Source organism: Macaca thibetana, chromosome 12 (assembly GCF_024542745.1).
Source record: "Macaca thibetana thibetana isolate TM-01 chromosome 12, ASM2454274v1, whole genome shotgun sequence".
In the NCBI taxonomy this organism is placed as follows: domain Eukaryota; kingdom Metazoa; phylum Chordata; class Mammalia; order Primates; family Cercopithecidae; genus Macaca; species Macaca thibetana.
Genome location: NC_065589.1, coordinates 70109236 through 70135224, shown reverse-complemented (window position 1 = coordinate 70135224; position 25989 = coordinate 70109236). Strand labels below are relative to the sequence as shown.

At 41.5% G+C, this 25989-nt stretch overlaps 2 protein-coding genes across 4 annotated transcripts in view; both read left to right on the top strand.

Moving 5' to 3' along the window:
- The window catches only part of MAP3K20 (mitogen-activated protein kinase kinase kinase 20), a 763073-nt gene that overhangs the window by 288243 nt on the left and 448841 nt on the right, over nt 1-25989 (top strand). The gene's annotated exons all lie outside the window — the stretch shown is intronic.
- Nucleotides 1-25989, top strand: part of RAPGEF4 (Rap guanine nucleotide exchange factor 4) — a 308929-nt gene that overhangs the window by 52627 nt on the left and 230313 nt on the right. For all 3 annotated transcript variants that reach the window (XM_050751325.1, XM_050751324.1, XM_050751328.1), the window contains exons 2-4: nt 3628-3770; nt 6795-6883; nt 23911-24057. In XM_050751325.1, coding sequence (XP_050607282.1) covers nt 3628-3770; nt 6795-6883; nt 23911-24057 — 379 coding nt within the window. The remainder of the gene's footprint in view (nt 1-3627; nt 3771-6794; nt 6884-23910; nt 24058-25989) is intronic.

Sequence of the window (25989 nt, the reverse complement as noted above, 5' to 3'; positions counted from 1 at the left end):
CGCCTAGAGAGGGGAGAATATGCATTGCATTAGGAAATTAGAGATTCACAAAAGGATTATCACTGGTGGTAGATTCCAGAGATCGAATGATAACGGTGTCTGTTAATAGCCAAATGAAATTTTCCCCACTCCATGAAGTACCCAATAAAGTTTATGACAGATAGAAGGTTGCTTTTCATTGTTTCTGAGGCTTGACTATTAAACAAGAATGACATCGTTAGGGCCTAATTTGGGGGTACACAAAAATATCAGGAGAAGAGGTTTCACTCTTCTCCAAGTTATCTCAAATCAATTTTGTCTTTCCAAGTGTCTTTTGTCATTTAACAATCTGGTTATGAAGCTTGAAGTTCTTCTGTGCTTGTTTTGGACTGTATAGAAGTACGTACGTTTTTCTTCTACTGTTTTCTGGTGAGTGTCAGGCTAAAAATCTTTTTAGCTGCCCTAGTCTGCATTCCTAATGTGGGAGATGGTCTGGTAAGTATAAACAAAAAGGGATGCTCTTTCCTTCTTTGTGGAAGATGGATTCTAATCTCTGTCTCTTTTCCTGTGTAGCTAAGTAGAATCTGCCATATTAATGTCCAGTCAGTTTCTAGCTCATCTAGTCCTTATGATTCCTCCCACGGTCACTTGCATGCTGCCATTGCTTTGGGCCTGTGGCTGCTGCTAGTGCTTCTATAGCAGCAACCCGACTTCCTACTGGCACCAGCACCAGCTCTGCCCCCCGAGAAGCGTGCTTTACTGTCTGGGATCCCCTGCTAGGGGTGCCTCCGCCAGCTGCTGCTGTCCTTGCTGCCCCCCAGACACACAAAGACTGAAAGTTGTCTGCACCACTGTCCATACCACCTTATTAACTGCTGAAGCCCTGGTCTCTGTTCCAAAGCCCCTTAACTTTGAGGACATAGCTTCTGGTAAGGAGTTTAGAAAGCCCTTCTGAAGGGGTAATTGGAGGAAGAGGCACTGAATCTGATGGGTTGTATTTTCCCAAGTCAAGCCTACACATCTCTCAGTGCTTTCAGGCACGCTGTCATCTCAGAGACTGGGCACACACACATCAGGATTTCCCTTCCTCTTCCCCAAGAAGCAGAATCCAAACCCTTCCAGTAGGGGTTTGCTGGGAGGCCAGGGAGTTGTGGGCATATTCTTTGAATCTAGTTTTCTTGGGCCTAAAAGTGTGATGGGATGAAAATTGAACATGGTGAAGAGCCTTTAAATGAAGCTCAGGAAAGCCTGTATCTTAGGTCTTCCACTTAGTAACAGGTCATCTACTCATGTCCTCTGAAACTGTTCATCTCTCATGATGGGATCTGTCTTCTGACAATGTCCCAAGTCCCTTGAACTCTGGCTTAGCTAGTCTTGACTTCTGTATTAGTCTGAGTAATACTGGGTGATGCTGTGATAACGTCCCTGCCCCATCTCAGTAGCTTCATATTTGCCACTATACAGAATCTTTTGTGGGTTGTACATTCTTCTCTATCTTGTGGCTATAACATGTAAAACACATGCCTCCTGCCTTAGTTTCCTAGGGCTGCCGGAACAAGATACCACAAACTGAGTGGTTTAAAACAACAAACACTTTTTTCTCTCAGGGTTCTGAAGGCTAGAAGTCCAGAATCAAGGTGTGGGAGGCCCGTGTCTCCTCTGAAGGCTCTAGGGAACAATCCTTCTTGTCCCTTTCTAGCTTTTGAAGGTTGCCAGCAATCTTCGGCATTCCTTGCTGGTAGATGCATCACTCCAATCTCTGTCACCACCTCCACGTGGCTATTTTCCCTGTGTCTCTCTGTCCAATTTCCCTTCTTTTTCTAATGGTGCTAGTTATTAGATTAGGGCCAACCATAATCCAGTGTGACCTCATCTTAATTTGATTGCATCTATAAGACCCTATTTCCAAAGAAGATTACATGAACAGGTGCTGAGTACCAGGTCCCTGATATATCTTTTGAGGAGACACAGTTCAACCATAACACCCTTCAAAGTTGTTCTGAAGAAGAGAGGCAGAAGAGAGGCCCCCGGCTCTTACCAGTCTCACCTCAGAAGAGATGTATGCTAGTTTTGTTCGCAGTCCAGCCCCAACGTAACTACAAGGGAGGCTAATACATTCAGGGGAGCACATGGCTATTTGGTGAACATTACTTGTCTCTGTCACATCCTCGTCCAGTTTGTTTCTTCTGATCCCAGAATGCTCTGGAGCACACATGATAGTTTCTATGTAATGTGAAATATCTGTCAAGAATAGCAGTGGGTTCCTGCAAAGCACATGGAAGGAACAGACTTGAAAAATTGCTCAAAGAAAAGAAACAAATAGTTTATATAGTTCGTAAAACTATCTTATTTTTGTTTGGTTCTTTGATTTATCTTAATCCAGAGGTTACGAAATGGCAGTCAGCAGGTTGGATCTATTCCATAGATTTGTGTGTGTGTGTGTGTGGCCCACACAGTGTTCAAGAAATATGAACAGACTGGGCATGGTGGCTCATGCCTGTAATCCTAGCACTTTGGGAGGCTGAGGCGGGAGGATTGCTTGAGCCCAGGAGTTTGAGACCAGCCTGGGCAATATGATGAAACCCTGCCAGTACAAAAAATTAGCTGGATGTGGTGGAGTGCACCTGTAATCCCAGCTACTTGGGAGGCTGAAGTGGCAGGATCACTTAAGCCCTGGAGATCAAGGCTGCAGTGAGCCAAGATTGTGTCACTGCACTCAGCCTGGGCAACAAAGTGAGCCTATAATCCCAATACTTTGGGAGGCTGAGGTGGGTGGATCACCTGAGGTCAGGAGTTCGAGAGCAGCCTGGCCAGCATAGTGAAACCCCATCTCTACTAAAAATACAAAAAATTAGTTGGGTGTGGTAGCGGGCTCCTGTATTCGCTTGAACTCAGGAGGCAGAGGTTGCAGTGAGCCAAGATCGTGCCATTACACTCCAGCCTGGGCAACAAAAGCAAAACTCTGTCTCAAAAAAAAAAAAAAAAAAAAAGAAAAAGAAAACAAATGTCTACACAACTAGATTTACCTTGAACAATGGGAAGATTTGACAACAACTGGGCTCACATTTACACAGAAAACTAAGAAGGAGGAAAACAGCCAAATAAGAGCTGCTCCCTGTGGACAGTCCCATGTTTGCAGTTCACCCTCATGCCCACCATTCACTGGAGAATCACCAACACTGAGGCTGTCACTTCTTATTTGTCTTTGTGATTTCACTGTTGTTTTCTTAGAGTAGAGATTTTTTCCCCTTATATCTTGCTCTTTCTACTCACTTCCTTTACCTCACTGGCCCCTGCAGGCATTTGTGTTTGAGACTTCAATTTTTAGTAAAATCTGCATTTTCATGTATCTTGTGCTTCTAAGGGATTAAGCACTATACCATAGTATGACCTTGAACTTAGCACTCTGAGGTTGACTCCTGCTGTAGCATCTGCAATAGTAGTGATTTAAGGCAAACAGTTGGTAAAGCTCCAGAAATGTCTATATCAGCCCAGAAATACCTATAGGGGGGTGGATAAATGTTTGCAATGAAATATTAACAATTGGGATATTTGGGTAAATTTGAGGATAATTAAAATGAGGCCTATTGACTCACTTTGAGGTAAATCTTTACTGATATAGCTTTTGTGCCTTTTCTCCCTGTACAGACCATTGGAGCGTTCCAGCGAAGATGTGGATATAATCTTCACTCGACTGAAAGAAGTTAAAGCTTTTGAGAAATTTCACCCAAATCTCCTTCATCAGATTTGCTTATGTGGTTATTATGAGAATCTGGAAAAGGGAATAACATGTAAGGAATGCAACTCTAGTAGTATATTTCCACGTATGGTTTATGCTTATTTGTGGTTACTTTATGGAGATAAATAGCAAATAGAGTATTTATGTGCTAAATATTTGAGCTTCAACCAAAGGTATTAAGTTGACATTTCCCTCTAGTCTGTTTATTCAGTTCCATGTAGGTGTTTCCCTAACTCCTTTGTTCACAGAACATAAATGGTTCTTCCAGGGCAACCGACTTTCTAGATGGAGCTGGAGGGATGTAATGATTCACACATTTAGCTATATCTTTAGAAATTCAAATAATTGTCTTCTCTAATCCAAGAAATGTGTGGCCAATAGTATATTAAGGTAAAAGTTCTCTTAACTAGTGCTGATAGTAATGTTTTGAATTAATGCCAGTTATATCATCTATTCCAGATGTGAATAAGGGGCAGGGAGATAGAGTAACAGTTGGATTTTTTTAAAAGTATTTTTTCATTAAAGAAGTAATAGTTCTTCTGTTGGAACACTTTATGCTGCACTCACAGAAAACTCCCTTTCAACTGATTTGAATATTTAATGACTTATACAACAAGAAAAAAAAAAATCAATTACTCATATAGAAGAAATCCTGAGGTAGAATGGGTAGAATGACTTCAGGGTTGGTTAGTGAAGTGACTCAGTGAAATTATTAAGGCTTCAGGTCCTTCTTGTATTTTTTGTTTTTGTACGCATTCTGAGGTGTTGAGTTTTGTCCTCAGACTTGTCCCAAATTATTCTGACAGCTACAGCTGTTGGATGCATTATGTATTGATACAAAAACGTCCTGCTGAAGGACTATTTCTTTTTGGGTCTCTGTTTTAGAAGTCCCCCAGCAGACTTCTTGTATTGACTCATTGGCCAGAAATGCATCACATGCCTAAGTCTAAACCAATCACTTGCAAAAATAATGGGATCACCAGGACTGATTTATACCAGTCATGATTGCCCTAGTGGAGCTAACACCTAGCCCTATGGATGAGGGTGGAAACTTGTCTAAAACCTGGGTTCAGTTAGACAACAGGGCACGAGTGGTTCTGGGTGGGAAAGCAACAGGGTGAGTCACAACATTATTGTAGAAAATTTAGAAAGTCAACAAAATAAAAATCACCTACAATTTCTACCATTAACATTTTGTGGGCCAGGCGCAGTGGCTCATGCTTGTAATCCTGGCATTTTGGGAGGCCAAGGTGGGCAGATCATGAGGTCAGGAGATTAAGACCATCCTGGCTAACACGGTGAAACCCTGTCTCTATTAAAAATACTAACAATTAGCCGGCTGTGGTGGCGGGCACCTGTAATCCCAGCTACTCGGGAGGCTGAGGCAGGAGAATTGCTTGAACCCAGGAGGTGGAGGTTGCAGTGAGCTGAGATTGCATCATTGCATTCTGCACTCCAGCCTGGGTGACAGAACAAGACTCTGTCTAAAAAAAAAAAATTGGAGCATATTCTTCAAAATGTTCTCCTATGTGTACACATAGAAGCATAGTTACATTTCTTTTTCTTTTTTTTTTGAGATGAGTTCTTGCTCTGTCATCTAGGCTAGAGTGCAGTAGTGCCATCATGGCTCACTACAACCTTGAACTCCTAGGCTCAAGCCATCTGACCACCTCAGCCTCCTGAGTTGCTAGGACTACAGGCATATGCCACCATGCCCAGCTACTTTCTTTAATTTTGGTAAAGACCAGGTCAGCTATGTTGCCCAGGCTGGTCTTGAACTCCTGGTCTCAAGCAATCCTCCTGCCGTGGCTTCCCAAAGTGTTGGGATTATAGGCGTGACCCCCGCACCCAACTCATAGTTACATTTCTGTTAAGAAAAAAATCATCCATACATATCATTTTCAACCAGTCTTTTAAAACTGATATCAGAAACTTTATTCTTTTGGCAATAAAACTATTTTATGTTTCTAAAAGCCATTTTCAAAATGAATCTCCTAACATGTGTAACATGAATTTGATTGACAAATAATAATGTCTTTTGGGGCCAAGAATTTCATAAAAGACAAAACCCTAACTCTAAAATGAGTCACAAAGATTTGAAATAGCAGAGTTACAGGAGAGACCAGCTATAAACTGATAAACTCCATCTTAAGCTTGTCATTGCACTTGGTAGGATGTTATTGTTGTTTTTTGCCTTTCCACAGCATGTCCTAGTCAGGAAGTTCAGAGCAGCTTGTCATCATTAATTGTGGTTCCCAGAAGCTTGCTCGTCTCCAGTGAGCACTAGCCTTGCCAGGACTCAGTTGTCCCACTAGATGTCATGTGATTTTTCATTGAGTTACTTGACCTCTGACTTTAACTGTGAAGAGGATTTTAAAATATCAAATCACTCCATCTAGTTATTTAGTTAGGATATTTAAAAGGACAGTTGGTTTGCATGAAATTTTTGAACCAGTGTTTTGGAATTACTTTCCCAGACCTGGTCTTAATATGATATGGGAACTATGGTTCTATCTAAATACCTAAATATTTTCTCTCTGAGAGGACAAACTTGGAGCAAGATCAGGTTCAAAAATTTCTGATGAGGGTCATTCAAATGCTTAAAAGCAGTGAATTTATAAAAAGAATAAGAAAACGAACAATGATAATATAGTAGTTAAAATTTTTAAACAAAGCAGATTTTGGTTTTTTAAATCAATCATTGGTCACCTTAAAAGGAGAGGTGCTAGTCTAGAAAACACATTGCTTTTAATATAGTCTTGGGAAATATCAGCCAATTCTTCTTAAATTCAAAGGATCTTATAACATTTAAAGCTATCATCTTTATTACAGCTCTGTAAGTATGATAGATTCTCTTTAACAAGGTTCCACTTCACAGAATATTGAATAAATAGGATATAGCTTTGTTGACAGATGAGGTGAAGAAAAACATGCCATGTTCCTGTGGGCAAGAGTTAGAGGAAGGGTGGTAAGCTCAGTTAGGTCCAAGACATGCTTGGACCAGTGAAAAACTATCAGATCCTACAGTAAAACCAAGTTGTATCTGTTATATTTATATCACTGTTTTTTTCCCCAGTATTTCGCCAGGGTGATATTGGAACAAACTGGTATGCTGTCTTGGCAGGGTCTTTGGATGTTAAAGTATCTGAGACCAGCAGTCACCAGGTAATATGCTCTATTTTTTTGAAAGGATTTATTTTTTTTAAAGACATATTATCCCTGTGTCTTTTATGCCATTACAATTACATTTTCAAGTCCATTTCTTCTTTCCTACAATAAGGGGTTTGGCAGTGTTTGTTTGATTCCTTTATTAAGTTACTCAACAAACACCTATTGAATGTCTTCTCTGATTTGAGTATGATGCCAGGTGTCAAAACATGAAATGCAAGAACACATTGGATGCTTTCTAGGAGCTTGTAGTCTATTTGGAAATGCAAGGAATTGCAATGTGACACAAATTGCTGTGTAGGGTGAAATGTGAGTGAAGGGGAAGGAGAAGAAGTCTTCCTATGTTTCCTCTTGGATCCTTTCTCCATCATTGTATCTTGAATTTTCTTTGGCCTAGAAGTGATCCCCTCATCGGCCTTGTAGGAGCTCTAGTGATGCAAGGGAAATACGGTTGATGCAGTCCCCCTAAAATCTCTATTTCTCTGCCTTGTCTTTGCAAATGTGGAAGGCTAATAATATTGTTTTCCTTCTAAAGTACAGCGCTGGCTTTATTTTCATTAGTCACCTCTGAGGAGTTTGACATCCTAGTAGATGAAACTCATTCTTTTTTCTGTTCACAAAATGTATGAATATTTAAAAAACAAAAACAAAATTAAAAAAGAAAGAAAATTATTAAAAAAAGAAAAAATATATGAATATTTAAAGTCAAACCCAGGGCCTTCTTTCACATCTGCAGTGACTCTTGCTCTATCATTAAGACATGTGGCCAAAATGTACACAACCTCACTGTTTAGAGCCAAGAATCTCGAGTCTGAAAAGTATGACCCATAAAAGGCCACCATCAGGTGTCACTATGAAAATGTTCCAAGTGTTATTTCCACATATTCAGAATTCAGAAAAAACAAAAACTGAAGAGAATTAGTTCATTGTAAAATCTGAAAGAATTACTGAAAAAAATTAAAGAATTAGTTAAAGGGACAAGTAACTTTCTGCCAAGTATCATATTTAAGACAATGTTTTGGAGCGTTTTTCATAGGTAGCACACTTCAAATGTGAGAAAAATTCATGACACACCAAATTTGAAGTTTAAATTTTTTAGGAACTTGTATGCGTATTGAAGTTGTGGGCAGTCCCTATCTTAAAAATGGAGTGGTGTCCCAAAAGATTGCTGGTAAGGTGGGCATTTGCAATTTGCAATGTAGTTTCCTGGGTGATACCCATTGTAATGGATGGTTAAATTCTCAGGCCAGTGTCCAAATCCTGTGTAATCCATAGTATACTCTTTCTGTGCATCAGTGCATGAAAATTCCATTAGACACAGCGTGGAACCTGTGCTTCCCAACTTTGATGGTACTTTTCCTCTTCCTGTCTCTCACGAGGTTGGCTTTCTCTTGGATTTCAGAGAGAGTCAAGGTGAGAGGTGGGTTTTGATTCTGGTAAGCTGCCTCGGTTTCGAATGGGAAGGAGAACAGCTAGCATTTCTTGGATATTTGCCATATCCAGTATAACCAAGATATTTATCCATATATAATTTATCCAATCCTTCGTGGATGTTTACTTGGCAGTGTTCCAAGCACTTAACAGGTATTTATTTACTTCTTTAATCCTCAAGTCAACCATGAGGTAGGTCGTATTACTGTTCTCATTTTGCAGATGAGAAAACGAAGTCCCCAAGTGGTTAAATAACTTACCTCAAGTATTATATCTAGAAATTAGAGAAACCAAGATTAAAACCCAAGTAGTCAGGCACCTGAACAGATGCTCTTCGCCACTGCTCTCCACCATTTGACTCTTAAGAAACATGATGCAACATGCAACTTCCCTCTCTCCCTGCCTTTTGTCATCCTTTCAGATTACCCCGTGTCCTTCCTCTCTGCATATCTCCTACCTTGTGGGTGCTGTTCTGGTGGGAACTCTCTGGGCCTTTTTACTCAGAGCCGCTCCTGGTACTTCCCTTCCCCAGGTTTCACCTGCATAGATGTGCCCTGGGACAGGGCCTGCAGCTGGATCATTCTGCTCAGTTCCTCCTGCAGCTAGAGTGGGTCCTGAATGAGTGATAATGGAGAGAGTGGAGAAGCTAAAAAGAGAAATGTGACAAAAGAGAAGAATGGGAAGTAAGATGAGACTTAAGGAGGAGAAAAGAAAGAAGAGGAAATCTCAGGAAGGAGAGAGAAGCCGAATCAGAAAAGGAAGAGCAGATGTGCCTAAGGGGATGATAAATAACACCAGCTCTTATGTGCTGACACACCAGATGTGAAAGCTGGCTGATATTTTGATGGTATTAAAATAGTATCTGGCCAGGGGTTTCAGGAATATTGCCCTTGACCAGTTATCTCTCACCATGGCATCCTAGCAGGGTTATTAGCTACAGATTTAACAATTTTAACTAAAGTTTTAATTTTAGATTTATCTGTAATGCAGAGAACTCTGTAAAACCAATGCAGAGAACTTTCCTAAGCTGGGCTTGGTCTTCTTTTAGTTGTTAGGAATATTTAATTTAATACCAAAGCCGGCTTACTACTTCCTTTATGTATTTCATCCCACAATGTTCAACCAGAGTTTTCTGGATGGATTTGTGTCACTAAAATAAAAGGAAGAGAAAGCTCATTGACCCCTATACCCTCTAGCCCTCTAGAGTACAGCCTGAGATAAACAGGGCCCAGCCTTCCAGCCAGTTCTGAGGGCTGGACATGGTCCAGCCACATGGGAGAAAGAAGCTAAGGAGAATGACCAAGATGGCAGAGCCCCCTTCCATGCCAAGATGCTTGCAAGGGAGAAACAAAACTGCCATATCTACCCATGCTGGCCTTGTGATGGCTCTGGGTGTCTGCCCACTAGCAATGTGGTAAATCAGGGGGATTGTTTAACATGGCCGAGTAGTGCCCCATACAATCAGGGTTCTTTGGAGGAACAGAAGCACTAAGAGATAGAGATGGAGAGAGAGAGACAGGTTTTTTTTTAGGAACTGACTCACATGATTTCGGGGGCTGGCAGGTCTGAAGTCTAGAGCTGGCAGGCTGGAGATTCAGGTAAGAGTTATTGGCAGAAGCAGAATTCCTTCTTCTTTGGGAAACCTCAAGGAAAACCTGTTTGCTCTTAGGCTTTCAGTGAGTAGATGAGGCACACGCACATCATGGAGGGTGATCTACTTTAAGGTCTACTGATTGTAAACGTTAATCACATCTAAAAAGTATCTTTACAGCAACATCTAGGTTAGTATTTAACCAAACTACTGGCCATTATTGTCTAGCTAAGTTGACACATACAATTAACCATAATAGACCCCAATGAGGGGGGAAATGGGGTTGGGTGAAGGCCATGGGTGAAGAGCAAGGAGAGACCATTCCTACCCCTAGAGACCAGAAACAATCATTGCTGAGTGCCCTCCTTGTGTGGCTCGTGCGAGGGGTTCCATGGACATTAACTGAACTAATCTTTAGGCATTTGTGTCCTGTTTTACCAAAGGCTTGAAAACAAGGCTCAGTGACTTAGGTGCAGCTTTCCCAGGGCCACACATGTGTACGTGGGCAAACTGAGATTTGAATTCAGGTCTGACGTCCTCCAAATTGCATGTTCTTCTGCTGGGCGCACACATGTGAACAGAGGTGTGAGGAGGATGGTAAAAGTGAAGGAAGAAAAGTTATGAGAGTCTAAGAGAAAACTGAGGAAAGAGAAAAGAGGTGATGGCACAGAGTCAAGTCTTTCAGGGAGGACAGGGCAGAGTTTCTTGCCAGCCTGCCCCTTGCTGCCCTGCACGTCTGCCTTCTCACCTGAGAGCCAGAGGGATGTAGTGACAAATTCCCAAACTTAGCACTAGGTTTTAGCCCCTTAGTGGGGTGTGAGCCAGGATGATGGAAGAAGAGTGGGAGTGGCTGCTGGCAATGGGGCGCCTATGACAGGAAGCTCTGTGCCCAGTGTGTCACAAGCATTATCCCACAGGCACTCACCACACTCCCCTCCCCTTAGTGCTGTGGTTTGTCTCATTTTAGAGGCCAGATATTCAACAGCTTGCCCAAGGTCACAAAGCTGCTGGATGTCTGGGCCAGTTCTTTGTGATTCTGGGGCTCAATGCTTGCCCATCATGGTTGTATAGGTGCCACCCAGAAGGACCAGAAGGGGAAGGAAGAGAGGTGGGGGCCGAGCCAGCTGTTAAGGAATAAGGAATGCAGGGAGGAGCTCTTGCCTTGCAGCTTCTCCAACTTGCACCTGGGTGTCTGATGCAGCTCTCAGCTCCACAGCCCTTCCCTCTAAGCCCACTGCCCAGGTGCTATTGGGGGCATTCCTCCTCCCACCCTCTCTTTGATCTGGTGATGCACATTGAAAGGGGTGAGGCCCTCCCTCCAAAGGGCTTCCGGATTAGAGGGTAGGGTAGATAAGTGTAGTTGATAGGGAGGGAAAGTGAGGTACACGGTGCACAAGATGGAGGCAAAATGGTTAGAACTGACGGTGATGGGATGTGGAGGTGTAGAGAGAAAGGGAGTCTCCTGACTTGGGTGAAGAGGTGGACAGTGATGCTACTAATGGAAATGGGAATACATGAGGGAGACCACCTTTCCCAGATTCTGCAATAGTATTTTATGCTATATGTTTATTAGGTATGTATATTAGTCCCTTTTCATGCTGCTGAGAAAGGCATACCTGAGACTGGGGCAATTTACAAAAGAAATAAGTTTATTAGACTTATAGTTTCACATGGCTGGAGAGACCTCCCAATCATGGCAGAAGGCAAGGACGAGCAAGTCACATCTTACATGGATGGCAGCAGGCAAAGAGAGCTTGTGCAGGGAAACTCCCATTTTTAAAACCATCAGATCTTTGTGAGATTTATTCACTGTCAGAGAATAGCGCAGGAAAGACCCACACCCATAATTCAATTACCTTCCACTGGGTTCCTCCTGCAACACATGGGAATTGTGGGAGTTATAATTCAAGATGAGATTTAGGTGAGGACACAGCCAAACCATATCATTCCATCCCTGACCACTGCCAAATCTCATGTCCTCACATTTCAAAACCAATCATGCCTTCTCAACAGTCCCCCAAAGTCTTAATTCATTTCAGCATTAACTCAAAAGTCCACAGTCCAATGTCTTATCTGAGACAAGGCAAGTCCTTTCCGCCTACGCGTGTGTAAAATTAAAAGCAACTTAGTTACTTCCTAAATACAATGGGGGTACAGGCATTGGTTAAATACAGCCATTCCAAATGGGAGAAATTGGCCAAAACAAAGGCTACAGGTCCCAGTCCGAAATCCAGCAGGGCAGTCAAATCTTAAAGCTCCAAAATGATCTCCTTGGACTGCATGTCTCACATTCACGTCACGCTGATGCAAGAGGTGGGAGGCGGGTTCCCATCGTCTTGGGCAGCTCGGTCCCTGTGACTTTGCAGAGTATAGCCTCCCTTCTGGTTGCTTTCATGGGCTGGCATTGAGTGTATGCGGCTTTTCCAGGTGCAAAGTGCAAGCTGTCAGTGGATCTACCATTCTGGGATCTGGAGGATGATGGACCTTTTTTCACAGCTCCACTAGGTGGTGCCCCAGTAGGGACTCTGTGTGGGGCTCCAACCCCACATTTCCCTTCTGCACTGCCCTAGCAGAGGTTCTCCATGAAAGCCTCGCCCCTGCAGCAAACTTCTGCCTGGACTTCCAGGTATTTCCATACATTCTCTGAAATCTAGGCAGAGGTTCCCAAACCTCAATTCTTGACTTCTGTACACCTGCAGGTTCAACACCACATGGAAGCTGCCAAGGCTTGGGGCTTGCACCCTCTGAAGCCATGGCCTGAACTGTACCTTGGCCCCTTTTAGTCATAGCTGGAGTGGCTAGGCTGCAGGGCACCAAGTTCCTAGGCTGCACATAGCACCAGTACCCTAAGCTTGGCCCATTAAACCATTTTTTCCTCCTAGGCCTCTGAGCCTGTGATGGGAGGGGCTGCCATGAAGACTTCTGACATGCCCTGGAGATATTTTCCCCATTGTCTTGGGGAGTAACATTTGGCTCCTTGTTGCTTATGCAAATTTCTGTAGCTGGCTTGAATTTCTTCTCAGAAAATGGGATTTTATTTTCTATCACATTGTCAGGCTGCAAATTTTCCAAACTTTTATGCTCTGCTTCCCTTATAAAACTGAATGCCTTTAACAGCACCCAAGTCAACTCTTGAATGCTTTGCTGTGTAGAAATTTCTTCTGCCAGATACCCTAAATCTGGCAGATGCCACCAGTGTCTTTGCTAAAACATAGTAAGAGCCACCTTTGCTCCAGTTCCCAACAAGTTCCTCATCTCCATCTGAGACCACCTCAGCCTGGATTTGTCCATATCATTAATCAGCATTTTGGTCAAAGCCATTCAACAAGTCTCTAGGGAGTTCCAAACTTTCCCACATTTTTGTGTCTTTTTCTGAGCCCTCCAAACTGTTCCATCCTCTGCCTGTTACCTAGTTCCAAAGTTGCTTCCACATTTTCAGGTATCTTTTTAGCAGCACCCCACTCCAGTGGTACCAATGTACTCTATTAGTTCATTCTCATGCTGCTGATAAAGACATACCTGAGACTGGGCAATTTACAAAAGAAAGAGGTTTACTGGACTTACAGTTCCATGTGGCTAGGGAGACCTCACAATCATGGTGGAAGGCAAGGAGGAGCAAGTCACATCTTATGTGGATGGCAGCAGACAAAGAGTTTATGCAGGAAAACTCCTATTTTTAAAACCATCACATCTCATGAGACTCATTCACTATCATGAGAACAATGCAGAAAAGACCCACCCCTATAATTCAATTTCTTTCCACTGGTTCCTCCCATGACATGTGGGAATTGTGGGAGTTACAATTCAAGGTGAGATTTGGGTGGGGACACAGCCAAACTGTATCAGTATGAATGATTTGATGGAATTTTTTCTGAAAAAAAAAATCAACCTCTTTCTTTTATATGGTGGTAGAAAGATATATCTGTATATACATTTCAAGAATACATAGGGTGTAACTATTCTATTTGACTCAAATTCATATTGCCTTCCTGTTTCAAGTTAATATTACTTATTCTCCCTTCTTGTCATTCCCTTATATTTTTTGCTGACTAGGTTAAAAAACACACAGCTTCTTCTATGTGATTGGTTTAGCAGATTCTTCCTGAGTTTTTGAATGCCGGGTTGAGGGTCCTACTTATTTTTCATCAGCGATATCCCCAGAGCATGTAGTAGAAACTGTTCATTTACAGAGCATTTCAGGAACTTTCTTTGGTGTGAGCCCACCCTGTTTAGGAAATAGCTGTGCTGTTTCTTGCTCAGTGCCTGATGCCCAAGTGTCTGCTCAGGATGATGCAGTGGTGAGCCTGGGAACGGGGAGTACCTGTGGCCTCCTGAGCCCATCCAGCATTCCGCCCCTGCTCTCCTGTGCTTTAGGCAGTGCGTGCAGTCATTTCCTGGAGAATCTGCAAAGCCTGCAAGGCATCTGCTCCCAAAGGGCACCTGCTCGCAAGCTCCTCCAGTGTCCGTGGCGGGGTGGAGAGGGGTAACGGAGATCCTCTTCTGCCCCCAGATCGCTGAAGCCTAAAATTATTTTTTAAAAAGTCATGATTCTGTATTTGAGAGAAGTATTAACTACAGACTTTTCGATGAGTGCTGATGTATACTTCAGGCCCTCTCTTATGAAGGGAGGATGGAGAAAAAAGCTATCCGGCTGTAGGACCGAAATGACTCACCTTCCAGTGTCACCCCTGGTCAGCCCACCCACCAGAATGGCCAGAAGTTGGCCATTGCAGGAGGCGTGAGCTGCAGGCTGACTGGGCCTTTCCCTGCGGGTCTTCTCTGGGCTCAGGAAGCATCAGATAGTGGCATGGATTCCTGCTGAGCAGGGAAACCCACTCCTTTCCCCTCTCATAGTCAGCCCTTTCCAGGCAGGCCACAGCCATATGCTGCTTCTCCTTTCTGTTTTCCTCTCAGTCAAGTTTCCCTAATTTAAGGTTTCAAGCGACTGGAGGGGAGACAATAGTGCCTGGATGGGAGGAACGGTGGGCTCTGCCTTCTGGGGAGCTGGGGCTGCGTTGCTTTCATTTCTTTTGTTACTGCCTTGAAAACATGTTTGTCCTAAGAATTCTAGGAAATGCATAGATTATTCTGTCCCTATTACTTTCAGAAACTTTTAGAGGCTGACAAATCCTCGTAATTATCTTTCTATAAATTATATTTATTCCACTACTCTATATAAAATGAAACCTACTGCAACACTCTTACCACTATGTGTAATTGTCAGAGGCATCTCTCCCATTTGCTCAGACACCCTTCTTACCTTGGCCATTCTTCATCTTAACCCAAGAAAAAGAGCACCCAGAAGGGGACTGCCCACAGACCACTTCATCCTTCTAAGGTGTCCCAACCTGGCTGACACGTTCACATAGATTTCCACTGGGAGCATCCACTTGGCTTCCATCAGGGATTAATCCTTCCATTTCACCAATAATATCTGTCCGCACCTACAGTCTCTTACCTGAGCCTAACCAGGACCCATCTACCTCCAGATCCCCACTGCTGCACTCACCTGCACAAGATCCTCTCCTGTCTTGGCGCCTATGTAACCTGAAAGTTACATAGGGCTAAAAGTCAGATATTTTACATTCCCACTAGAATGAATAATACTATGGGTGTATTTTTTCTCAGTAATATTTTAATCGATTTAGAATTAGAGATGAACATTGGGACAAGTTATAAGCAATAAATAACAAGCTTAAAAACAATAAATAGTTATAAATCTCACTGTATCAGATATTATCCAGCTCTGTGTGTGTGTGTGTATGTGTGTGTGTGTGTGTGTGTGTGTGTGTGTGTTTACTTCAGAGACAGAAAGGGAGAGAGAAGGTCCTGTTTTTTTCTGCAGATTTTATAAGTGAGGAGCTTTTTTGGCATAGTGAGTATCAAAATCCTAGATATATATAAGATTTTAAATTAATCTTTACATCCCAAAAAGTAAAAAGCCTTTTCCAGTCATAGGAAAGAAGAATTTCTGATGACTGCTGACAGAATAAAGTTTATATTGCAAGATAGAAAATGAATGGTTTATTAATTCTTTAAAACTTTTACATTTCTATCACAGATGCTTATTTAAAGCTTTAGTATTTACCTAATGCAACCCACGGTGGTTAAATTCAGAACTCCTTTGAAATTCTATTGCCACTTAATTGGCTGTGGGTATTCACAGTTAGATTACCTGTAAATTGGGGATAATAGCTGTTATCTGAAATGAGCCGATGTATGCAAAGCACTTAGTACAAAGCCTGGGATAGAGCCAGAGGGTCTGTGCTTTTTGAAATTACCATTTCAGGAAAAGTTGGTTACAATGACTGCAATGCTGTTGTTTTATCACAAGAGGGCAGTGCCAGAATAGAAAATGCAGGAAATGTACTTGGGATTTGAAACAGTAGAAGTTTAACAATATTGTTCAGCCATTTCATGGATCAGAGAATCCGGGCTGCACTTGGCCTTGGTCATCACTTAATTTCATCCCTTCATCTGTCACTGTGAAATTATCTGGCACATTTTAGCTCAATTTCAGAAAAAAATCTCATACTAGTTTTCTCCATAAAGTAAAATAATATGCTTTTATTTGCCTTCTCTTTTTTCCTTCTACAGTAACAAATATGTTTTTAAGCATTGCATTTTTGTTTACAAATTTTGAAGAACACGTGTGTTTCACTGTAATGTGGATCTCTCTACCTTTGTCTGTCTTTCTCTCTTTGCCTCTCTGATTCTTCTATTCGCTCATTTCACTCCATTATTTTCAAACAGAGAACACTGCCATCATTGGAAACATTTTTTTCTGAGCACATTTATTGAGCCCATAAAACGTGAAAAGTGCCAAGTCCACAGCAGTTGTTTGTAATCTCTTCCTACTTGTCTATGCTCAGGTCAGGCTATTTGTTAGGAGCTGATTGGGAGTTTATTGAGCATCCTGCATCCTGTATTTAGTTTTGTTGCCATGTAATTCTTTGTTTGGGTGGTTGGATGCAAAACTGCGTCACAATGCTGGACAGACTGGCTCTCCACTGAAATGAGGCTGGCCTCCCTGATTCAGTTACCAGAATGCTAATGCTAGTCCATTCTCATCAAATCTTCCTGCGGCGGGCTTGCCCGGTCTTGTTAAGCTTTGTTGAACGTACTGATTCCAGGGAAGTGTTCTAAATGCAACAACTCTTGTCTTTGCTGTTTGTTAGAAAACACATTTGCCTGAGAAGTATTTTGCCCTCTTGCTTTGGCAGGAAATGCTTCTGACAGCACATACAATCTAGCATCTTGAAAAATTAAGAGATTGGGTTCCATTTAATTTTATTACTTTAGATGACTTGGAGCACTCAGTAAATTCCAGGACTAAATTCAAGTTCGTGAAATAATCCCAGGTGCTGTGAAACTTAATGGCAAGCGTTGCCTATAGGCCTAAAATAAAACTTATAAAAACATTTGCCTTGTAAGAATTTATGTTCACACCTGTGAATAGCCACTGCAGTCCAGCCTGGGCAACACAAGACCTCGTCTCTAAGAAAGAAAAAAATATGTTTCTGTCTCCACACATTTAAAGGACCAATTATTTTTCCCTTGGTGTTAACTCAGTATATGTCCAAAACAATAAATTTGCCATGAGACAATGAACTCTTCTTGATCCATGAATATGGAAGTGAGTTAAATGTGCATAATAAGATGATCTGATAGCCCTTGAAGTTACAGTACAATTTTTAGAAAATCTTGATGTACTTACCACAGAGAATTCTTATGTCTGTTTAATTGATTGTTAGCTATTTTAAATTCCATCAGAATACCTATAACTTGCGTAAGTTGGATTTCAGCTGATGCTTATAGACATTATTTATTTGCAAGGCACAAGTACCTTAGCTTGGCTACCAATCTTAGTTATCAGTGACACATAACCATTGGCTTTCTTAACACCATTCCCATTTCCATACTGTTTACTATATTTATAATGAAACAAATAAAATGCCTCATATGAGAATGCCTGCTTTAAAAAACCCAGTGTACCATAACTCAGACACACAAAGCGGATAAATTAAGGGGTGATTAGTTGCAGTACAAAAGGATTCTTTGATTTACAGCAGGGTTTGTCAGAAGGGCTCCTTTGAATACAAGCTCCCCCAGAGAGCTGAAGTGTTTTGCAGATCATTCAATCCACTTGACATCCAGACTAGGGGACAGAGAAACTTGGAATTTAAGTGTTGAAAGCCATCATTAGTTGAAGATTAACGAAATGAATATAGAGATTCTCTATTATTTAAATGATAGAAAAAAACCGCTTTGCTTTTTAGAAATATGGATAACCCATACATGTATGTGACTAAGTTAGAAATAATAATTTCCATTGTTTATGGAGCACCTATTGTGTGCCAGAAACTAAACAGCACTATATGGATTCTGTATACTACTTTATTTCTATTTAATACTGCTAATGATCTTACAAGAAAACTTGTGCCCATTTTACAAATGAGGATACTGAGGCTCTGGGGAACATTTGCCAAAGTCCACAGGTCGGTCATTGGCAGAGATAAGTTTTGAATTAAGTCTACCAAGGCCCCTGGCTGTTCTACTGTGCTGCTTCTGGGGGATTTTCCCTGCTGAGCATTGTGTATTCTGACCGTGGTTAGCCTCCACGTGGGAGTCCTTTGCCTGATGCCCTGCCTTCCAGCATGGGCGGCTTCATCGCCATCTTTATTAACTTACCTAATGCAAGCTTTTATGAGTGAAGTTAACTGGGCCCTGCATATCCCACTGAAAACACTGTGCCAAGACAGTGCTCATGACTTACTTCAGCTGGTGCCCGGCTGGGTAAAGGAGGAGAACCTGGACTCTGGGGGACATCTATGATGGAGGTGGGAAATGTCTCCAAGGCATGTTCAGGCAGTGCTGGGCAGGAGGGGCAGAGGAAGCAGGAAGGTGGTGTAACACAGCCCCCAGGTTAGTGTGGGGAGGGCCAAGGCTGGTCTAACCAGGGGTAGCATGATAAGGCTTGGCCTGCTGATGGGCGGCAGTCAAAAGCAGGCCCAGCGGTGGAGATGGGCAGCGGGCAGGCTGCCTAAGAGGTCTGGCCACAGAAGGACTGCCAGAGAGGAACTGGGACCCAGGAAGGGCTGTCAGGACAAGATACTGTGACTTTGAGAAGAATTAGGGTACCTGGCAGGTTAGCGAGGCAGAGACTCTGAAAGACAGAAACTCAGTTTCTCCAACCAGGGTCAGAACTCAGTTATTAGAACTGGGGCACAGGATCAGAGTGGGAAAAGCAGAAATGCTGATTTTATTTTATTTTTTTAGAGACAGAGTCTTGCTGTGACTCCCAGGCTGGAATGCAATGGTGGGATCATAGCCCATTGTAACTTTGAGCTCCTGGAATTAAGGGATCCTCCTGCCTCACCCTCATGAGTAGCTGGGACCATAGGCAAACACCACCAGGCCTGGCTAATTTTTAATTTTTTTTTGAGATGGGGGTCTTGCTATGTTGCCCAGGCTGGTCTTAAATTCCTGGCTTCAAGCAAGTCTCTCACCTCCCCTCCAGCAGGTGCTGGGATAACAGGCATGAGTGATCAATTCAGTTCTTAATTACCCATTTGTGATTGTTTAAATTTCCCCTAATGAATAAGAGGATTGCCTGGGATGGATTTGATCCTCTAAGGAGGATCAAGTGGACCTCAATATTGGAATTGGAGGATTAGAGGAGGAGCAATGCCAAATGTTTTATATTTTCCTAATGATTTGGACTTATTTGGTATTCAATAAATATACAGATTGGCTGACTGAAGTAAGAATCAATATGAATTAAATTGGTACCTTAACTGAACCTTGGCCAAGAGGTACTTATACTTCCTAGGACAATCTAAGAAGAATGTGGGTAGATCATTAGACGGACTAGGTTCTAGTCTCAGCTCTTCTACTTACTAGCCATCATCTTGGGCAAGTCACTGAATATCCTTGAGCCTGATTTGCTTAACTTATAAAATAGCAATAGTACTATTGATATTGTTGGATTGTGTTAGTATGAGTGTCCACAATTTATTAAGCATGTGTTTTGAGTCGGGCACTATGCAAAGCAGTTTAAATACATTATCTCATTCACCTGTTGTGAGGAACAAATGAGACATCGTCATTGAGACACTTGGCCAGTGTGTGGCCCAGTCCTCGCTCACACACATACAGATCAGCATGCACGGTGCTGCACAGTGGGACTAAGAGTGGGTGGATGATTAAGTAAGGATGTCTGTGTTTTAGAAGGAGGAAAAGGAGTGATCCAGTGGACTGAGAGATGAGATAGCTGGATCAGATTGGAGGAAAAAGCCAGATGGCATGTCGGTGATATGCCAGAGGCAATTTTGTGTGTGTGTTCCCATCAGCCCTTGTTATCTAGTAGAATTGATCTCAGGTAACCCAGTATGTTTTCCTAACAGAATGAAGTCTTCCCATATGTCACCCAAAACATACTGCACTTACGGTGTGTCTGATGCAAGTGGTAAGTGACACTTTGGCCTCTGTCCTTATTACAGAAGTCTCTTTGGGAATGCTGGTTTGGTCCGGTACCTCCCCAGAGGTCTCAGTGCAATTTAGGACCCACAGCCATCTTGGCTCACCCACCCCTGTGTTTTGGGTTTCCCCAGAAGCAGACCTGGAGAAAAGGATTTGGCTACTAGTGGTTTTTTGGAGATGGTCTTGGGAAGTATGATAACAGAGTGGGAAAGTGAGACAAAGAAGAAAGGAAAGCCAATCAAAGTGTTCTAATAAGAGCGTTTCCACTCTAGGCAACTGGGCTCACTCCTTCAGGAGGCCCGCTGAGAAACTGTGAAGGGCAAGGAAGCTGGGGTGTTTATCTTCCCACTCTCATGTCCTACCACTCTCATGGCAATGATTGCCCCTTAAAGGCATTAACTGCCCAGCACTCTGCCCTCAAGCAGAGCGAGGGTGCAGATGCTCGAAGTGGCACACTGCACAGAGCCATCCAGAAAGCTACAGATGACCTCAGGGGTGAGTGGGGAATCTGGCAGGGCTCCAGCAGCATCTGCTAAACCACCATCGCATACTGAAGTCAGGTTTTTAAATCTTCACTTCCCTTTTGAAAGTTCTCAAAACAAATTGCCATCTTACCACAAAATAGGACATTCTTTCACTGTTATCATTTCATGTTCCCTGCATAGGTGCTGATTGCTTTCTTCAGTCTCTGTGTTACTGTAAACATCTTCTTTCAGATGGCATCACTGAATATTAATCTGCAAATGAGCAGAAAATTAATAAAAGTGTTCTTTTGAATAGTCCCTATTAAATAAGCGTTGAGACATGAGCAGTATGTGTAAGCATAAAAGAAATGGTTATGTTACATCCACAAACAGACACTTTCAGCAGCAGGCAAAGGCAGGCATTAAGCCCATCTATAGGGTTTCAGACTTGGAATCCTGACCCACGGAGATCTGGTCAGATGTTAGTGTTGACATCTAAGAGTGCTGCTTCTATACCCACTCACATTCATTCTGTCCACTCTTACCCTGCCTTTCAGCATACATGCTGAGCAGCATATATTGGTACTGCTAAGTGAGAGAACATTTGGATGTCAATTTCTTTATTTGAAAATTACTGTCTCAGCACATTGCAAGGCCCTGCCCGTGATTTAAATGTAAATAAGGGCTAGCACCCATAGACTGTAAAGATAGTGAATAGTCTTTAGGGTGAAAATGTTCTTCTTGGCACCTTCTATTTCTCTGTGCCCAATTATCCCAGTGCCCAACCATACCTCCCAAATTCATTCAGATTTCTAAGTAAATTTGTCCTAAAAAATACTCCAAATCTGCTGAAAGTAAAGTTTGAACTTGTGAAGTATACTCCTTTCAGGTGAGGTTTTCCAGGCATACTTTTAAGATCATATCTTATAATTTGTGACTCCTTGTCCTTAAATTTGAGTGGACCCAGTGTGAAAGAGAAGATCTAGAAAGGGCTGATTCCACACTTAATTCTGGTGGAAGAATTGATTCCTGAAACGAGCCCAGAGTGCTTGAGCTGATGACTACAGCTGGGTACTCCCTGGCGTGGTTTTCCGCTTACAGAGGCGGTCCTGACACAGAAATACAATGAGGAGTACAGTTGGCAGAACTGCCGTGATGAAATTTTGTTGTATGTGATAAAGCATGAGTCAGATCGAAATCTCCTGGGAAAATCCAAGAACAAATCCAATCTTACGTCTTTATTACAAGAGTTGATTATTGGCGAAAGACAGGCTCACCTGTGTCTCCCAGCCTCTGTATTTCTTTGTGTACTGTTTGGTGACAAACTACTCGTGTTGGGGATGGGAGGTGAGAAAGAAGACTGATTAATCCATAAACTGTACAACTAGTTCAGGAATAACTGAGAGATTCCTAGTTCTTTTGCATTATACTTCGCAAATAACCATATGTATGTAAAATATGTGGATGATGTTAGTGGTATTACTTAGGGTCCATTTCAAGTTTTTAAGACATGCTGGAAAGTACAAAGTAGGCAAAAGAATTCTTTCCGAAGGGTTCAGGTAATAGAAAAATGAAATAGGCTAGTGGGAACGTCAGGGAACCTGCTATTCCAGAGAATTGTGAAAGTCTGTGATTTATCATAAGTTATCTTATGTGTTTACTAGCATTTAAAAATTGCTCAGAAAAACCTAACTCATTGACTACTGATATTTCAGTTCTGGGGATATTTTCCTGAGTGAATTTGTTTGCAGTTGCCTTTCTGGAAAATTTATTAGCAGGCTTTTCTTAACTTCTTCCCTGATCTTTTGTTCTTTTCTGAGATATTATTGATTTTATTTTCCCAAACGTAATTTTATATGGTAATATCTGTTCAGAAGCAATTTGCTATGGTCGAAGGAACTGAATTCTTACGGGCATTTGTCTTAGTAATGTGGTTACAGAGTCACTAACTTGATCTTAATAACATTTGCCTATTGTCGTATATTAGATGCATGAAAGGAAAACTGGGCTTTCTAACTCAGAGGATTACCCTTGTGTGTCTCCCTTAGTTTATAATGCCTTACAAAATTAATGTCCAGGTGATTTTAGTGGCTATTTGCATTATTTGAAACTAGTTAGGATTAAATCCAAACGTTATCACCAGTGTTGCATGCAGAGAGGAAATTACTTTTTTTGGTACACCTTAAGAAACTTTTTAATCATCAATTCATGACATTTTATAAACTAGTCACACTGTACTTCATCGGATGCTGTTTTTACTCTGCTGTGGCTGCAGGAGGCAGCATGATACAAAAATCTTGTAATCTTATCGTCAGATTTGGTTAGAATCCGGCCACTGCTTATCAACTGTGTGAACTGGGGCTGTGTAGATCCAGCACTGTGACCCTCAGCTTCCTCATCTTGTCAAGACAGACAGTGCCAGTTTCATATTGAAATATTGTAACTGCACTCTCTAACTTAAAAAAAAACAACCACCGAGCTCAGCTTCAATAGATTTCTCCTCTTTTCTGAAAACAGATAGTAGTTGTATAAAAGGGTAAGATTCCTGCTGGCAGCTTTATTCATAATATCCTCAAAGTAGAAACAACCCAAATGTCCACCAGTAGGAGGATGATAAGCAAATTGAAGCACACCTACGTTATGGGAAACTACTCATGAATAAAAGGAAGAACTTATGGATCCATGCACCAACATGGATGAATCTTACAGACATTATGTTGAGCGAAAAAGAAACCAGGCACAAACAGGAGAATATCGTCTGACTTCTTTTCCATGAAGTTCTAAAACAGGCAAAATCTTTTCATGGCAGAAATCAGAACAAGTGGTCTGAGGGTCTTGCCTGGAAAGGGGCACAAGGGGACTTTTGGGGTTGATAGAAATATTCTGTCTTGATCTGTGTGGTAATTACACCGGTATATATATTTGTCAAGACTTGTTGGACTATACGATTAAATTGGATGTTTTACTTTGGACAAATTATATTTCAGTTAAAGGAAAGAAAACACCTATCCATTACATGTTTAATTTTCTAATGACTAGTTTTTTGGGATCCTTAGGATGCCGTGACCATCTGTACCCTGGGAATTGGGACGGCCTTTGGAGAGTCCATTCTGGACAACACACCCCGCCATGCAACCATCGTTACCAGGGAGAGCAGTGAACTGCTCCGCATTGAGCAGAAGGACTTCAAGGCACTATGGGAGGTGAGCCCTAAGGCTTCTTTGTCAATTAATGTAGTTTCAGAAAAGAAAGGGAGCTGCCACATGGATAATGGCATTACAGTCAAGCCTTAATGTGTTCTGTTCTGAGCTGGTAGATGGAATTTAATTTTCAAAACTTGTTTTTGAATGAGTGAGTGAAAAAGCCATTTTGACACAAGACATCCTTTTTTTTTTTTGTTTAATTTAGTGCTTGCTCAATTTTCTGTAGTTTGACATACCTTATAATTATTTCTTGAATGACCATAGAGTGTTTTATGTATTTTCTCCCTCCTTTTCCACAGATGTATTCTTAACCAGGGAACAAAATACTTTGACATTTTCTTTTGCATTTTAAAAATCATCATTGACATGTTCCCTGGGAAAGTGGAATGAATGGGGTTAACATCTGCTTCATTTAAATGCTTTTAAAAATGATGTGCCCTATAATAAGATATGAAAAATGGAGGTACATAAAGATGTCTGGTTACTTGCCAACTTCAAAATGCATAGGTGGCACAGCAGTGGATGGATGCAACTGGTCCTAGTAGCTTTTGCATTTACCGATGCTTACCAGAGCCCCTTAAAGTATTGCACTAATTTACAAGAAGTATGAGGAATAAATCATCTTATATGCAGTCATGGCAAATAGAGCACTTATAAAAGCCCAGCTAAGCCTTGCATCTTTTAGACTCGTTCTTTTCAGTTCTTTAAGCTTCTGATTTTAACCTGCTCCTTGTCTTTGTCCTTACCTCAGTATGTCCAAGTGTTAACCCATCAAGCTGCAGGCTTCGCCACTGGTCCCAGTGTGGCTAAGATTTTAAACCTGATCTAAAAAGAATTTTGTGTAATCAAATAGTTTCCTCCAGAGCCAAACAAATGGCAGATGCATTAAGGGAGCCAACCTGCAGGTGAATGAGTGATGCTTTGCCTTAAAAGTCATGCAAAGCCTTGGAAGGCCTTGGTGGTGAAACCTGTTACTTTTATTCTTGGCAGTAGTGAATAAATTGTGAGGTTACTTGTTTGAAATATTTCTCTTAGAAAATATTAAAGAGCTCCAACCGTTCTGTAAAGTTCAGAGACAAAAGCTAGTTTTAGGAAGGAAAATCGAAAGTAGGTTTGCATGAGGTGTATGTGGAGAGATTTTCTGTCAATTAAAAGGGACGAAGCTTGAGGCAAATAAGCCACTTTTTGGATCTTTCATTTTAAAAGGTAAACTGAAAAATCTTTTTCAAAAGGGGAGTTTGGAAAACTGGTTTTCAGAACAAAAATGATTTCTAACTGTGGTGTGTGTCATTATAACCACTTTTGTCTGTGATGACTTACTCAAATTGCTGAGAGAGGATGGTTTGCGGAAATATTTTAAAAATTTATTTTAATTAGGAGCCCTTAGTGCTGAGAAGGAAGCTTCTAAGAGGTTGCTACCTGTGAACATTAAAACAAACTTATTATTAAAAAAAATTTCAAACAGACAGAAAATCAAAAAGAATAGTACAATGAACACCCATTCACCCCCACTGAATTCAGCAGTTGTTAATGCAGAGCCATATTGGCTTCGGCTTTGCTTGTTTTTTTTTTTTTTTTTTTTTTTTTTTTGTAAACTACTTTATTGTAAATGATAGACATATAACATTTCTCCCTAAATATTCAGCATATATCTCAAAAAACTTAGAATATCCTGTTACATACCCTAATGCCATTATCTCACCTATAAAACTAATAATATCCTAATATTATCTAATACCCAGTCTGTATTTCAAATGTCCTTAATCATCTCATAAATATCTTTTATAGCTTTGTTTCAAACCAGTCTCCAATAAAGAGCCATGTCTTACATTTGATTGTTATATCTAAGTCTCTCTCTCTCTCTCTCCCCCGCCTCTCCTTTTCTCGCTTACTTTCCCCCTGCCCCATCATGGCATTGACTTGTTAAAAAGG